At 30.5% G+C, this 16,782-nt stretch overlaps 1 protein-coding gene across 3 annotated transcripts in view; it reads right to left on the reverse strand.

Moving 5' to 3' along the window:
* Window positions 1–2,779: 2,779 nt before the first annotated feature.
* The window catches only part of LOC107448429 (uncharacterized), a 39,142-nt gene continuing 25,139 nt past the window's right edge, over window positions 2,780–16,782 (reverse strand). The window contains exons 6-11 of one of the 3 annotated variants that reach the window (XM_071178534.2): window positions 12,781–12,891; window positions 10,394–10,436; window positions 9,207–9,455; window positions 6,657–6,842; window positions 3,739–4,459; window positions 2,780–3,624 (exon numbers count right to left, since the gene is read on the reverse strand). In XM_071178534.2, coding sequence (XP_071034635.2) covers window positions 2,876–3,624; window positions 3,739–4,459; window positions 6,657–6,842; window positions 9,207–9,455; window positions 10,394–10,436; window positions 12,781–12,891 — 2,059 coding nt within the window. In that variant the 3' untranslated portion in view covers window positions 2,780–2,875. Of the gene's footprint in view, window positions 4,460–6,656; window positions 6,843–9,206; window positions 9,456–10,393; window positions 10,437–12,780; window positions 12,892–16,782 lie in introns of all 3 variants that reach the window. The other 2 variants (XM_071178532.2, XM_087165983.1) reach the window with 2 other exon arrangements.

Consider the following 16,782-nt stretch of genomic DNA (forward strand, 5'->3'; position numbering starts at 1 on the left):
CTCATCTAAAATTAATCCTCGTTTTGGACAACTTATTCCTTTCAGTCTTTTCGGTGGAGTTTTTAAGGGATTTGGAACTCTGAAAATTGTTGGAATGAAATCAGACCTTAATTTCTTATTATCTTTCCTATTTAGTTCAAGTTGAGATTCTTGAAAATAACCTTACAAAAATATCAGTTATTCTAATCAAATATCTGTTATTCTATTTATTTGCTGTTGTTTTATTTCTTTACCTGTTGCTTTATTTATTTGCATAACTTCTGTGCACTAAGAGAAAAAGGAGTAAAATAGCATGTTAAAATAGTTACCCATCTAGATTTTATTAAATTGCGAAAATAGATTTTCAATTTAGTAGACGTTAAAGGTGTAAAAGAGTGAGTTTAAAATCATTGAAATTGTCCGGGAGCTATTTAGAAACTTTGCGACTGTCTGACTTGTTATTTTAACCTATTTATTCGCATAACTTCTGTTATTCTATTTATTTGCTGTTGTTTTATTTCTATACCTGTTGTTCTATTTATTTGCATAACTTCTGTGCACTAAGAGAAAAAGGAGTAAAATAGCATGTTAAAATAGTTACCCATCTAGATTTTATTAAATTGCGAAAATAGATTTTCAATTTAGTAGACGTTAAAGGTGTAAAAGAGTGAGTTTAAAATCATTGAAATTGTCCGGGAGCTATTTGGAAACTTTGCGACTGTCTGACTTGTTATTTTAACCTATTTGTTCGCATAACATCTGTTATTCTATTTATTTGCTGTTGTTTTATTTCTATACCTGTTGCTCTATTTATTTGCATAACTTCTGTGCACTAAGAGAAAAAGGAGTAAAATAGCTTGTTAAAATAGTTACCCATCTAGATTTTATTAAATTGCGAAAATAGATTTTCAATTTAGTAGACGTTAAAGGTGTAAAAGAGTGAGTTTAAAATCATTGAAATTGTCCGGGAGCTATTTAGAAACTTTGCGACTGTCTGACTTGTTATTTTAACCTATTTATTCGCATAACTTCTGTTATTCTATTTATTTGCTGTTGTTTTATTTCTATACCTGTTGTTCTATTTATTTGCATAACTTCTGTGCACTAAGAGAAAAAGGAGTAAAATAGCATGTTAAAATAGTTACCCATCTAGATTTTATTAAATTGCGAAAATAGATTTTCAATTTAGTAGACGTTAAAGGTGTAAAAGAGTGAGTTTAAAATCATTGAAATTGTCCGGGAGCTATTTGGAAACTTTGCGACTGTCTGACTTGTTATTTTAACCTATTTGTTCGCATAACATCTGTTATTCTATTTATTTGCTGTTGTTTTATTTCTATACCTGTTGCTCTATTTATTTGCATAACTTCTGTGCACTAAGAGAAAAAGGAGTAAAATAGCATGTTAAAATAGTTACCCATCTAGATTTTATTAAATTGCGAAAATAGATTTTCAATTTAGTAGACGTTAAAGGTGTAAAAGAGTGAGTTTAAAATCATTGAAATTGTCCGGGAGCTATTTAGAAACTTTGCGACTGTCTGACTTGTTATTTTAACCTATTTATTCGCATAACTTCTGTTATTCTATTTATTTGCTGTTGTTTTATTTCTATACCTGTTGTTCTATTTATTTGCATAACTTCTGTGCACTAAGAGAAAAAGGAGTAAAATAGCATGTTAAAATAGTTACCCATCTAGATTTTATTAAATTGCGAAAATAGATTTTCAATTTAGTAGACGTTAAAGGTGTAAAAGAGTGAGTTTAAAATCATTGAAATTGTCCGGGAGCTATTTGGAAACTTTGCGACTGTCTGACTTATTATTTTAACCTATTTGTTCGCATAACATCTGTTATTCTATTTATTTGCTGTTGTTTTATTTCTATACCTGTTGCTCTATTTATTTGCATAACTTCTGTGCACTAAGAGAAAAAGGAGTAAAATAGCATGTTAAAATAGTTACCCATCTAGATTTTATTAAATTGCGAAAATAGATTTTCAATTTAGTAGACGTTAAAGGTGTAAAAGAGTGAGTTTAAAATCATTGAAATTGTCCGGGAGCTATTTAGAAACTTTGCGACTGTCCGACTAATTCAAATGTATACTCAAACATATATAGAATTCAGAGTGTAAAATGGCATTAGTAGAATCACCTTTACATTTAAGGGTGTCCAGCAGGTGGTTTTCTGTATGAAAATAAACTGACCGGCTGCTTAAAAACATCCTAAAATAGCTACATAATTACATATAAAAAATACAGTCTTTATAAAATGATGTAAGTAGGTTCCCAGATTTTGCATATTTGCCATTACAGTTTTGTTAACCGACTAAGTTAAGACGATACAAGGTTAATATTTGCTAACTGTACTTATTCCATCTCAGTGTACTTGCGCAGAAAATTTTTCAGCCTTTCTACTATATGTAGGTCTGGTTTTCATGAGTTCGTGCTAAATTTGGTTTAATATTGTTATTTTAAGGTTTCATCAGGTCTAAAAGCTTTATTTCTTTTTCTTCATTTTTGCGAGAAATAAAGTTTCGATTCTTCTTAAAACACCAAAAATAAAGACGCATGAAAATATTACGCTACAATACGAAGGCAACGCAGTTACGTACCATATTATAAAAGCTAAGTATATAAGAATGCATGAATAGTTAAGCAGAATCAAGGGAGCACGAATAAAAAAAATATAACTTCTAGAAAGTCGTAATTGATGTTTGGAGAACATTTCAATAGTAATTAGCATTAAATGTATTCATACATTTGTTTCAATTTGCGTGATGATTTGTTTCTCTTATTGTAGCTTTATTGGCACTGATTAAATATATTTTATTCTGTAATTTAAATCAATATTATTATACATTTACATGGAATAAAAATTCTTTTTAACGAAAATTGAGTCACTGTAATGAGCGAGGGGTTTCCGGTCGGAAAATTCGCATCGGTCTTCCAGATGGAGAAACAAATTTCGTTTTTCTTGTTGGTTCAGATAACCTATCAGATTGATAATAAGGAGTAGAGCCAGGACTCCCAAGACTGAATGGGCTCCAATCTAACGCATCTGGTTTTCTAGGGCTGGATCCACGTAATGTTGAACCTGATTGAGGAGACTGCGTGTATCTCGGTTTGATGATAGGTGATTCCCATGGTATAGACTGATCTAACCTGCGTTCCGGTCTTTCCCATCCTTGTAGATCATATTCATTAGGGTCATGCCATCTTCCAGATCCATACGGAGGTTCAGGGCTCTGATATCCTTCTCCAAAAAGATCTCTTCTGCCAATCATTTGTCTACGAAACGCAGTTTTTGGAGTATATATACCACGTGGACGTCTAGACTTCGCAACTGTAAGTGGTGGTGGTGAATAACGATAAGTTTTAGCCATTTTCCTCCTTCGATAAGGTGTTGTTTCTCTCCATGGCAACCGTTTATTTACGTCTTGCATATTAACAGAAATGTCACACATGAAATGATCTCCACTGGCTGTTTTTCTGAGAGGTTTAGGATCTACTTCAACGTCAACCTTCAGTGGATTTTTCCTTCCTGGGCTGCTAAGGAGCATAGATTTGACGAGAGTATTAGGTGATTCCGTTGTTCTATGTCTAGCTTTCCAACTACCAGTACTTGGTGTACCAGGATCTACGTAACCTTTTATTATGGGTGATTGGGAAAAATCAGAACTTGATGTACCAGGATCTACGTAACCTTTTATTATAGGTGATGGGGAAAAATCAGAACTTGATGTACCAGGATCTACGTAACCTTTTATTATTGGTGATGGGGTGAAATCAGAACTCGGTGTACCAGGATCTACGTAACCCTTTATCATTGGTGATGGGGAAAAATCAGCATCAACCCCTTCTTCTGGCCTAAATCGGCTTGATGTTCTTTGTTTTTTATAATGTTCCTCGGCATAAGGACTCGCTCTGCCAAGAAGATCATACGTTCTGAAATCTTCAGATCCATATGCACGGGTTTCACTTGTAGGGACCGGTGTGTCATGAGCAATATACCGGGGTTTAATTACAGGTGATTCAAGAGTTCCATAAGCACCTCTTTGCTGTATAGGACCTTTTATTATTGGTGAGTGATAGGAACCCCGTGAAGACTGCTGAGATCTATAGGCTCTGGAATCGTCAAATCCAGGTCTATCTGCTTGACAAGGAAAATCCAGGTCAAAATCTGGCACCTGATGTAAGCCACCTGAATAATGACTTTTTGAACTAGAAGCACTTGAACCAGTTGTACTGGGATGACTTGTAGACATTTCTTCCGATGAAACAGGGGAATCTGTAGTTGAACTTAAGTTTCTGTGACGCCCCATATACACATGATGGAGTTTTTTATATTCTTCATAAATTTTTCTGAGATCCTCACTATATTTGTTGTCTATTTGTATTCTTTGACTCATGTACTTAATTGTTGTTTCTAATTCCCTTGAATTCACTTTTTTCATATACAAAGTCTGATTAAGTAGATCTATCTGAAAAGGAATAAAGCTAATTGAAAAAATATCAATTTAAAGTTTTTAATAATTTTGAAACTCACTACATTGCTATCAATAAAACATATTGCTAGTTTATTAAAAAAACTGTGTTGAGTGCGCAAAAAAGAACTTAAACATATGACTTTTTAAAAATTTGATTCCTCAGGAACTTTTCGGCGGATTTTACATAAACTTTGTATTTTACCATGTAAAACTCCATTCCTTAAAATTATGTAGAGAATTATATACCTTGCAATTCAATTTTTTTTCCAACTATCATTAAATTAAATAATAAATATTTACTAAAACATTTTTTGCATTGAATTCTTTGAATAAATGAATTTTATAATTCTATGCAAAATTTTTTCAATTCATTTAAAAAGTTCTCGAGATATGGTGAACTAGGCAAAAAGTAAAATAAATATAAAAGGATCCAAACTGAGGATCACTCTCTTGACAAAACTATGGGGACTATATTTTGCAGATTGCGCCTATCCCATAAATTTTGACCTAAATTTTGGGGCTCAGAAATCTGAATCTGTTTAAAAAATGTGTGTTTATTCAGAGAAAGTACGTTTTGTGTCTGATTTCGTAACTTAAAATTTCGTCTGCACTAATTAATTAGTATATTTGCGATCACTTCCTCGAGAGTCCTGGAACATGAAAATCCGATCATTAGATAAGAAGAAAAATATTCGGAATGCTTCGTTTTTTTGTTGTTGTTTGTTTTGTTTACTGTACAACAGAAACAATAACAATTAAACACAAATACCAATATAGTGTTGAGTTAAATCGAAAAAATTATAGGAGAAAAGATGCCTGCCACTTTCAGATTTCTTCTGAGTTGTCTCGCACTTTGAACCAGAAGAGAGTTTGGTTTCGCCCTGTTAATTTTATTTCAAAGCATGTAGAATAATTTAAAAATTACTTTAATGTATTGTGTGGTCCCAACTTAAAAACACGTCTTTTTTAACAAAATGGTGAGAAGCTAGATCCATGATCTAAACAACATTAACTTGGCCTCCATGATCTAATAAGAAAATGTGGACTATTTGAACAGTAGAGCCAAGCCAAGGACCTTTCGAACACCATTCATTAAATTTTAATCATCCTGTATATTCAGCTTCTTGCATTTGTTTCTAATAATTTATTTATTTTTATTCTAGAATACATACTAAATCTTTCAACCCAGCAACACCCGGTTGATAGCGTTATTTTTTAAAAAGCCTAAAAATTTTGATTTTGCAATGACGTTTTACCGCTATAGAAACTATGCAAAACAGAGGAAAGACGCTAATGGGAGATATGGAAAGCGCCATTTTGAAACACTGAGTCTTTAAAATTTATGAGCACATTGTAGATGTGTCTTATAAGCCTTTCCAATATTTCAGCATGTTCTAAAGTTGATATTTTCAAATTTACTTAAACGTTTTTTTTTTCGTTTAACGGCAGGCACTGAATTCTTGTTCTTTACCTCGGAAAACTCGAGAAGTGCTGTTCATTTCATGATGCCCGGTGGGCATCTGCGTGCCTAAGCCATGGAGGTGAGCAGAAATATCCACGCCACACTGTCACAGATACCCGTTCAAAAGTGTGCCACTTTTACATATATTCACTTAAATATGACTCAACCTATTCTTCCACTATCTTTGACTTATGAGTACACATACTTATGAGTACATGAGTACGCTACTTGTGCGTTGTTAAGTAAAGAAGAAAAGAAAACAAATTTTGGGGTCGTAGAAACAATACTGTTGATTAACGTATTAAATTGTATCAAAACATTAATGTTATTGCCATAAACAAATTTACTGCCACTAGATTGCCACCGCTGGAACGCTGGAAATGTGTGGAACCTCGGCATTTGACGCGAAGCGCCACTAGCTGATTCATCGAATATAATTAGTCATAATTTGGTTAGGCATAAACTGGTACAATAAAATGAAATGATTAAAGAAATAGAATGCCACCACGCCCGAAAAATAATTGTATAGCTGTTATCTAAAGAAATCAGCAAGCTTCGTTAGAAAATTTTAAACACTATTGGTTATTTCATAGCATGTTCTGTTTATTCTTTTATCAAAATTAAAACCTATATATATATATAGGGAGAGACAGATATATATAGGGATATGGGGATATAGGTACATATATAAGGAGAGACAGAGGTATATATGCATTTATTGAAATCTACCTGATGATCTAGCTCCTCGAATTGCTCCTTGACCTCCATAATTTCAGTCTCTTTCTGTGTTGCGTCATCTCTGATTTGGTCAAGTTTTGACAGAGTTTGGTGCAATCTTTCGCCAGTTTCTGCAAAAGTATCTTCCATTGCATGAATCCATTTCTGAAGCATATCACGGCAAGAATCTTTCGATGGCTAAGAAAGTTTTGAAAATTACTGTTGAATCACACTATATTCTTAATTGTTTTATATCCAAGTCAACTTTTAAAACCCACAAAATTTAACGAGAATCAGGAAATCGACTTATACACCAGTAGCAAATCTGTGTCAGATTCAATAAAGTTATGTATTTTTATCTGAAGGCAAATGTTTCATATACAAAGAAAACATTTTTAATTTGAGAAAATTTCGTAGAGCTAATAAATTTTTTAATTTTACAAAATTTTCGTAGTTGGTTTTGTCTGTGGTCGAGTTCCAATATATATGGTCAAATAAAAAATAAAAATAAATAAAAAATAAAAAATAAGGGATCAACATATACATCGGGTTGACTTATACTTCGAGACATAGGTTTTTAAACTACATTTTGATGATTTCGTATAATAAATTAAAGTTTTTGAATTATACATTACATGAAATAATTTTACATGATTGATAAAAAATAGTTATTAGAAACGTATGCATAATCGAAAAATTTCTTACTTTAACATTTCAAAAGAAAACTGAAACTAAAGTTTCACTCGCCCTTTTTTCTCTCGTGGAGCGTCGTAAAGCACAGGTCATTCGACAATAAAAAATTGTCTTGCCTTGTCATGTTTTTAAGATGTAATATCGCAATAGGTTTCAATCTAGTCCCTATAATTTTAACTTAAGCTTAATTTTAGTAAAATTAAACACAGAATGTTTACGGATGTGTTATAGGGAAAACAAAAGGAGGGAGTATAAACAAAGAGCTAATCTGGACAGCTGGGTAAAATTTCTCTAAACATTTCGGCAGATTGTCAAAAGCATATTTGATTGCTAAGTGTAAAAGAAAAGTTTTTACAGTAAAAAAAAAATATTTGATTTTGAACTTTTCAATAAAATACTTTTATTTAAATAATGGGAGCTGTAATGCTTTTTAAATAGCATATCTAACCGTCGTTTAACAGCCGACCCAATTTTAGAGTTTACCACTACCAATGTGCGACTCCGTAGCTTTGTAATTTTGAACCCTTCCAGAAGATAAGGGAACTAACTCCAGAATAAAGTATTGGGAAGAATTTGTCTTCGTAGAGGTCTCTTTGATAGAACTAATCCCCATTTGCGCTATATAGAAAGGAAAACTGCTAAAACCTTTCATGGTTAGCCTGGCAATAAGGGGACTCTAAACCGTGATTCTTCAAAGACTGAAGATATTTTATGTCAGCATTGTGGTCAGTGCGAGCCGGGTGCGGAATTCTCTTCGATTAGCTATCACTAGGATTCGAACATGCGTCACCTCATTAGCTTTATCTCCTGAGCCACCACGGCTTTATTACAAATAGTAGGAGATATTATGTTAATCATGAATATGTTTATTACAAATTTCAATTGTCACTTTTGATTCATATTTTTTTATTAACCAAGGCCAAACAAATGAATGCGGACGCAGGTTTGCGGACTCGCTTCTAAACATATTTAAATTGATCATTCGATTAATTACTAACTTCAAAAAACTAATACTTAAATGCATTTTAAGTTTGCTTCAAAATTTGAAAATATTAAATATTTGTTATTTTTTACTATCAGTTGTTAAATATTTTCTTCTAAAATTCTTTGAATGGTTCGTTCTCATGACTAATACAACCTATCACTCAGTTGACATTTAAGATTGATTTGTCAAAGTACTTAATAAAATAAAACCCAAACTAAACATAATTAATATCTTTGCTACTAACAAAAGAAATAAGGTTTAAGCCTGGTGAATAATGAGGCTATTCTTGCGCTGCAAAAAACGTAGGAAATGGACTTTGTTTGGAACATTCTTGATGAATTTTAATACTGTATGCTATAGAAAAATCCCATTGGGATGTCCATTTCTGATCTTCAAAAAAACTTTATGATTAAGGTAGCACCAAATGTTCCATGATAAGTTCGTAATATGTTGTGATAAAAACGTTTGGTTACAATTTTTGTTCGCCTTATTTATTGTTGACCTCACATGCTGTTATAAAACTTTAAAAAAAAATTGGGTGAAAACGTTGAAAAAGTAACTTTCTTCGTGAGCATGAAAAACTTTCTTTTTTAAAAAACTTTTTTTAAAGGTTTATAAGAACTTATTTTCTTCAAACTTGCGTAATTGCAAAAATGACTATAGTTGTTTTTTTCTTTTCTGAGTGCTAATTTGCGTATTTTTATAAGAAGTAAAAACTCTTAGGCCATACCATTAAATTAAGAATTTTTTCTTATAACCTATAAATAGAAAACTGATTTTTCAAAAACCTCAGAACCGTTGTCCCTTTTAAATACTGGTATTCGCAAAATTTTTCTTCTTTTATATTCCTCGTAAGCTACAAAAGTTTAAGACACTACACCAACCTTCTCTGCAGAATCTTCATCTTTTTCCAACACGGATACAACAGCTTCATGGAACATTTTTTTTACATCTAGAACTTGAGCAAGTTGCGCAGCTAATATCTGCTTTTCTGCGATGCCAGTAACAAGATCTTTTCTTAATTCAGCATTTAGTAGCCACAATTGTGAATTATAGTCCTTCACTTGATTCAAAACTTCGTTCAATTCCTGGTTCTCTCTCTTTGACATGTACAAAAATCTCCGCAATTTTTCCTACAATTTAAAGACTTTATTACCTTTACCACAAGAGTTGTGTCGAACTTTTTCTATTAAAAAAACATTCATGTTTAAGTAAATAGTATATTGATTAAAACAGTCACAAAACATCATCTTTAAATACTTTCTTGAAACTTTTAAATAAAAAAACATTCATTGGTTGAAGGCAGTTTGCATTGCAGAGAAAAATATGATTATAATTATCAAATAGAGATGTCCAAGTTAGAGCATCTATTGAATGCAATTGATTGATTGATACTAGACGAATTTGTTAGCATCATTCAATCAATTTTTGGTTGCACTAGCCTTATTGGATGATTTAGATTTCTATCCCAATGGAAACGTGTTCCTATTTGTTGTATCTTCAACAGATAGATAGATTTCCAATTGACAGGTAACTGTAGTGACGTCAGCTTAGACATCTCGATTTAAAGCGTTAAAGTTTCAACTCGTAAAAATAGTTCTTTTAGTTATTGCAAGATTGGTGAAATATATGATTTTTCTAAAAAAACTTTCATTTTTATTATTGAAAAACAGAATAGAGTTGTTCCAAAATTATCTAAGAATTGAATATAATAGATTTATACAAAAATTCTTATTCTTAAAAATTAAATTTAGATCGTTTTTCTTTCTATGCTAGAAATCTGATTTTTCTCATGCTAGCTGGTATACATTAAAAAATTAACTAAAAAGGTTTTCGAATTGGCATATTATGTTATTATATGATCATTAAATACTACTTCCAGTTAGATAAATCATCTGATATAAGTACACAAGTACTCTTAGTAAATAATGATAGTTTGTACTAGCATGCAAGCGGTATTGATCAAGGAATGATTATCAAAGAATGACTGGATGTTTCAATTTCATAATTTCTTCAATGAATTATAATTAATTTTACATTTAAGGTGATATTTAATTGTTCTTTTTCTTACCCCAGTATAAAGACCACCAGATTCATCTTCTTCATCACTCTTTCTGAAGTAATAAGAAATATATATTGCATTACATATTATAACATAAAAATTTAAAAATAAAGAACGAAATGAAGTAAAAATTACAATTGCTATAAAGTTTGAATTTTTAATATTACATTGAGAATATTTAATTTTGCACTTATTGCGTTAAATAATTATTAGGTAAAACTAATTTTGAAGAAAAGTTTAATTGAGTCGCACAGCATTAGTTTGTCATCGTGTTTAGTAATTTCTACATAGAATGATCATCATGAGCCACAGGAAAAAAGTTTCAAAGCCGGGAGACTTTAAATTTATTTGAAAATTAATGCATTAAGCTTGATTTAAAATACTGCAAACTCTCAATTTGATTGTTGGAATAGCAAATAACTTATAATGAATTTAACAATTGTTTAAATTAGAATCCTTTTTTAAATACATAAATACACAGAGATAGGTGGACAAGTTTATATTAAGTTATTAAAATTTATTATAGGCAAGAGTCTCAACCCCTGCTCGCTCCGCTCATTTACCCCGTAATTGCTTCTCATTCATCATTATTTTTCCCTTACTCGTCAGTATTTTTCAAAAAACAGAGAATATTTTGTTTTCTAAATACACAATTGTAGCTTTATGTAAGAACATATTATTAATTAATTAATGGTAATGAAATAGACAATTACCTAGATTTGAATAATAATCACTTGTATTTGGTAAGAAAAAAATTAACCTAAGGAATACAGATTGAGGGAATGAGAAGTAATTTTACTTGTTGACGAAACTTTTGTAAATTCAAACAGAGAACGGTTTTTATTACTATATATTAAAGTTTTTTTTTTAAATTTTCACAATAAGTACTGAGATTTATATCTGGTAACACGGTCTCAATTTCCTTCCTTCTCTCTCTCTGCTATTGAAATTTAGTCGAGAGCGAGCTTATAAAATAACGAATTAAATCACTCGAAGAGAACATAAATTGTCTACTATAATGGATAAGTATTCAATATCTAAAGCGAAAAAACTGAACATCAGGAAAAACCACTTAAATTGGCAATAATTTTCGGACAAATTAGAATTTTGAAACAAAATTCACGTTAAGATCAGAAATAAAAATGGCTCTTTCAGTTCTGTCAGCTACAGATCTATCAAACATGGTATTTTTTCCCTACAAATTTAAACTAATTGTCGAATCTTAATTTCTTTTTTATCTCGCCGTACTCCTTGCGTGAGGGGGAGAAAAATGTAAACTTGTCTTAAAATGTGCAGTAATTTTTAAATAAGATGGAACTAGAAAAAAAAATTATGATTGGCTCATAAACTAATATGGCCTTTTCCAACCGAATACCGAATTTTTTTTACCGAATTTCAATTCTGTAATTACATTCCAATGGACTATAGAGTGACTCATATGGTATTTTGTCCTACAACTTCAACAGCTAATAATTTTCGAATAAACTATAGAATGTTAATTTTTATTTTATTTCATTTTTCTACCACATTTTCATTTTTCATTTTGCACATTTTTCACACACCATCGCAGTTTAAAATTTCGAAATTTTTTAGATTTTACTCAGCAAAATAAAATAAATATGTTGAACAAACAAACAAATATGAAATGAATAAAACAAATGAAAATGTTGAGCATCCAAAACAGCATCAGGTGGGCCTAACGATTTTTCAATATAGCGTGTACTGATAACTTTTTGTGTAATAAAATCAATCACCGTTGACGATGAACATGACTTTAGTTGCGACATTTCTGGAAATTTTTACACATTAAAACAAAAATATTTATATTTTTTGAAATATTATGATGTAAATTTAAATTTCCCATTCCAAAATTATCAATATTTATAATGTGTTTTAAGAATGTAAAATAAGGCAAGCTATTGAATATCAGCAATTCCAAAAATATTCATTACAAATGGTATAAATGAAGTTTTCATTATTAGCGACATTTTAATTAAATGGGTAGTTTTTATAAAATAAAAATTACTAGAATTGCTGTAGTTCAAGTCAAAAATCAAGATTCGTATTCTTGGGATTTAGTTGACAAAAGTTTTATATGGGGAAGCACAGTAATATTTTCGTAGGCTATTTTTCCAGGTTTAAAAAGAGTCATTTAGCCTCTTCGAAAACAATAATTAATTGAACCTCTAAAAAGACAGCTTTCAAGACATATATCTGCAATTTTAATGTAAGGAATTAATATATATACTAAATTAATACTATAAAAAAAAAATTTTCTTTCATATAAGACTTTCAAAATGCACCCGAACCAAAATTTGATATATTTTTTAGAAAATATTCAAAAATTTTAGCGAAATTTCTTAAAGATAGAGAAGCAATAAATTTTGTTCACTTACTGCAAAGAATGGACATAAGCTTTCAATTTTGCATTTTGATCTTTGAGAATAAAATTTTCTTCATTAATTTTCGTCATTTCTGTTGCATACCAGGAAAAAAGAGAATTTGCCCTGAAAAATAAATCGACTCTCTATAATTTCCCAGTGATTTAAAAAAGTTAAAATTAAAAACTGCAAAAAAATCCAGTAAAAAAAATTATTATTAGCTTTAAATTTTTTTGAAGTGAAGTAAATACAAATTTTAAAGTTTTGTTTTCGTTTTTGTTAGTAAATTTAAAAACTTTTTCACCGTGATAACGCATGAATATGCATGCGACACATGAATATACATGTAAAATTATCCTGAAATTGTACGCGCAGGAAACAGTTCTGGGAAAATTACCTTACTGTATGGTATAACTGTATATACTGTATGGTATAACTGTATATATTGTATGGTATACCTTTCTGTATAGCTGATGCGTGGTATTTGAACCATTTATTTGGTAATTTTTCCGTTAATATGGTATTAGTTTACTGGAAATTCTGGTTTTTAAAGCTATAGTTTTCCCCAAACAAATTTTGTTTAGTACCACGCATTTAGTAAGTATTATCATACGAAACTGAAAGAAATCTTTCCTATACACGATCATAAGAAAGCTACCAAGTTTTTTCCCATATTATAAAACCACATTTTAATATAATAATACCAAAATCATCTCCGAAGTATTTCGGCAAAAATTACCGAGCAATTTGGTGTTTCCATTGAACAAGAAAACTATAAATTTTACCGAATTCTGGTAGTTTTGACTATGGTAGTCTTCTCAGTGTGTTAATGAAATTTCTTATTGACTGTCCACTTTATTTCTACTTTTTTTCATCTTATTAATTTTATTATTCTTAACCAGAAGCAGCGTCAGCTTAGATTTTTGGACCTGAAAATTTTCAAGTTAACGAACAAAATTTCACTTTTCCTAAGTCATGGTATATATTTTTTTCTCCAAAATACACTCGATAACAAAAAAATCGACGAACCAACAGGCAATCATCCGATTGCTTTGAAATTTCGTATGCATGAATGTTTTGGCTCGATCAGGCTGGAATGATGTCGACTGGAGACGTATAGTCTTTAGCGACGAATCCCGCTTCCAACTGTGTCCTGACGATCATCGAAGATGTGTTTGGAGACGCACAGGACAGAGTGGGGATCCTGCCTTCACTATTGCACGCCGCACTTGCCCTCAATAAGGCATTATGGTTTGGGGTGCCATTTCTTTTGACAGCCGAACCCCTTTGGTCGTCATTAGAGGTACACTTACTGCACAGCGGTACGTCGACGACATCCTAAGACCTGTTTTGGTACCGTTCCTTTTGCAGCGCCCTGGACTGGTTTTTCAGCAAGACAATGCCAGACCACATACGGCGCGTGTTGCTATGAACTGTCTGAAAGCTTGTCAAACTCTTTCTTGGCCTGCCAGATCACCAGATCTCTCTCTCCCATCGAGCATGTCTGGGATATGATGGGAAGGCGATTGCATCTGGCACGGAATGATGACGACCTCGTTCGACAATTGGATCGAATTTGGCAGGAAATATCGCCAGAGGCCATCCGGTTGCTTTATCGGTCTATGCCATGCCGTGTGGCAGCTTGTATTCAGGCTAGAGGCGGGTCAACACCTTTTTGAACTTGTTACTGTAACTTTGCAATAAATTATTCAATTGTTCTGAAATTTTAATCATTTACTATTCTGTATATTGTCTTCCTATCCATCAATTTTCGTTTCAATCGGACAACTCCTTCTCGGTGCGTCGATTTTTTTATTTTTTTATGGAGTGTATATTAAACTGTTAAGTTTTATCTATCATTATTTAACGAATAACGTTTTTGACATCTTTTAGTTTGCTAAAAGATGTCAAAAGAACACACATATTCGTTACAGTTTTTGAGGATCACTCTTTTTAATCAGCAGATCATTTGTTGGAAACTAAAATCATTTAAATTTTGCGGTATTTTTGTGAATTTACAAAAAAAAAAAAAAAAAAAACTGATTTTGTTTTAGTTGTCACATTAAAAAGGTTTTTTAATTACATCTAAAACGCATTAGGTAAATTGGGTAATTTAATTTTTAAATAAAATAAAATAAAATAAAATAAAATGGGTTTTTGTTTCGAAATGAAGGTTAAGGAGGTTAGTAATGGAAACTAAATGCATTCCAGATGCAATAGACAAATTAAATCTGTTTGAACACGTTCCCTCTTTTCACTGATTCTAATGAATGGTCATAGCTCGGAAACGTTTTTCTCTCATAACCATTAATTTTCTCCCCTAGAATGAATAGTTTTTTATTTCATTTTTAGCAAAAGTTCTGAAAATGTATATTAAAAGTGGTCATTATAGAACATTATAGAATTCTGACTATGTTATAAGTTAATAAATATAAATGAATGAGATTATAATAACGAATACAATAATGAATTTATTAATGAATGTAATTAATATAAATGAATGAATAGAAAATGAGTGAATCCATTTGAAAATTCAAGGTTATAAGTCGCTCTTTGCGAAAGGTTCATTTCATTCGCTCATTTATAATTTTTTTCCCTTCTTTGTTTTTTTAGACCTAAAAAATGCTTGGACAAAGTTTGGAAACGCTTTTATTTTATTTTTTCACGTAATCTAAAATGCAACCCTTAAATGAGTTTTTTTATTCTTTTTTTTTTTCTTTGCTTTTTTTCTTAACAAAGACTCTTAAAATATATAAAGGCAAACATTACGGAAAATTCTGACTACAAAGTATATGGATGTAAAATAAATTAAAATTAAAGAAAAATTTTTTATGCAATTATAGGATATTTTCAGTAAAACGAATTTTTTATAAGTTAAAGGCGTTAAACGTAACCTTCAAGGACGCGTGCATATTTGAAATATAAACATATATTATTTGTACTTTTAATCGCGATATCTTTCTTTTTCAGTAGAAAATGTTTAAATAAATTTAAATTATTCACGTTACACAAGTTTCAACAATGGTTTTTAATATTTATATTCTTTATATGATATGAAGAGTTCGCTTGATGGTAGATTAATTTAATTTATTGAATGGTTTTAATTATTATAAATTAAACTTTGCTCAAATTTTCTGAAAAATATTCGTAACAAAGTTTTATAAATATAAATATTCGTAACTAAGGAGTTTTTTGAAGTTCACAGAAAGCATAATATTCTTTTGTAGGCACTTATTCTCGTAAAATTGCATTGAATGCATTTGTTCAATGGACGAACTGTTAAATGAAAACGAAACCAATACGGTATCTAGTTTGTTTAAAAAGTTGATAGGTACTTAAAAGCACCAATTTAAAATGGAAGTATTCCTTTAAAGCCAATAAATTATATCACATTTTCCTCTGTAATGTATGCAGTATTTTCTCGGAACTTCAAATGAAGTTATAGAAAGAATATAAACAAAATAATTTATGGAAGTTAAGTTCCTACCTTCTAAATGTTTTTTTTTAAAAAATATGATAATCATTAAAGTTAATGACAACAAAAAATTTAATCAAGGTTTTTTTCTTTATTTTGAATGTATTTACATTCGTTATATATAGTATTATGACTAACAAAATGGAAATCAAAAACGTTCAAGTCAAAAACGTCAATTAGTTTTTATAGCAAAGAAACTGCAAACAACAGTGAAACAACTTGCAGAGAAAAACATTGTTGTAATTTAGGCATTGAAAAGAAACTGATCTTTTATAAAACAGCTGTTAAATATACATATTTTTTTTAATTTACAACCTCAAATATAATACGAAAATAATTTTAAAGAAGTAATTTGTCATGAATTACTTCTGATAAAGAAAAAATTTAATTATATTATCTATTATTATTAGATTTTTTATAAGTTAATTTTATTTTATTTTTCAAAAACTTTATTTTTTTTGTACCATCAGTCGTCCAGAAAAAATTTCAAATTATTTATATCTGTATCGTTTTGTGCATAATTTTATGATTTTTTAAAAATT

Source organism: Parasteatoda tepidariorum, chromosome 6 (assembly GCF_982258835.1).
Source record: "Parasteatoda tepidariorum strain Cologne lab strain chromosome 6, Ptep-v5.0, whole genome shotgun sequence".
NCBI lineage: Eukaryota > Metazoa > Arthropoda > Arachnida > Araneae > Theridiidae > Parasteatoda > Parasteatoda tepidariorum.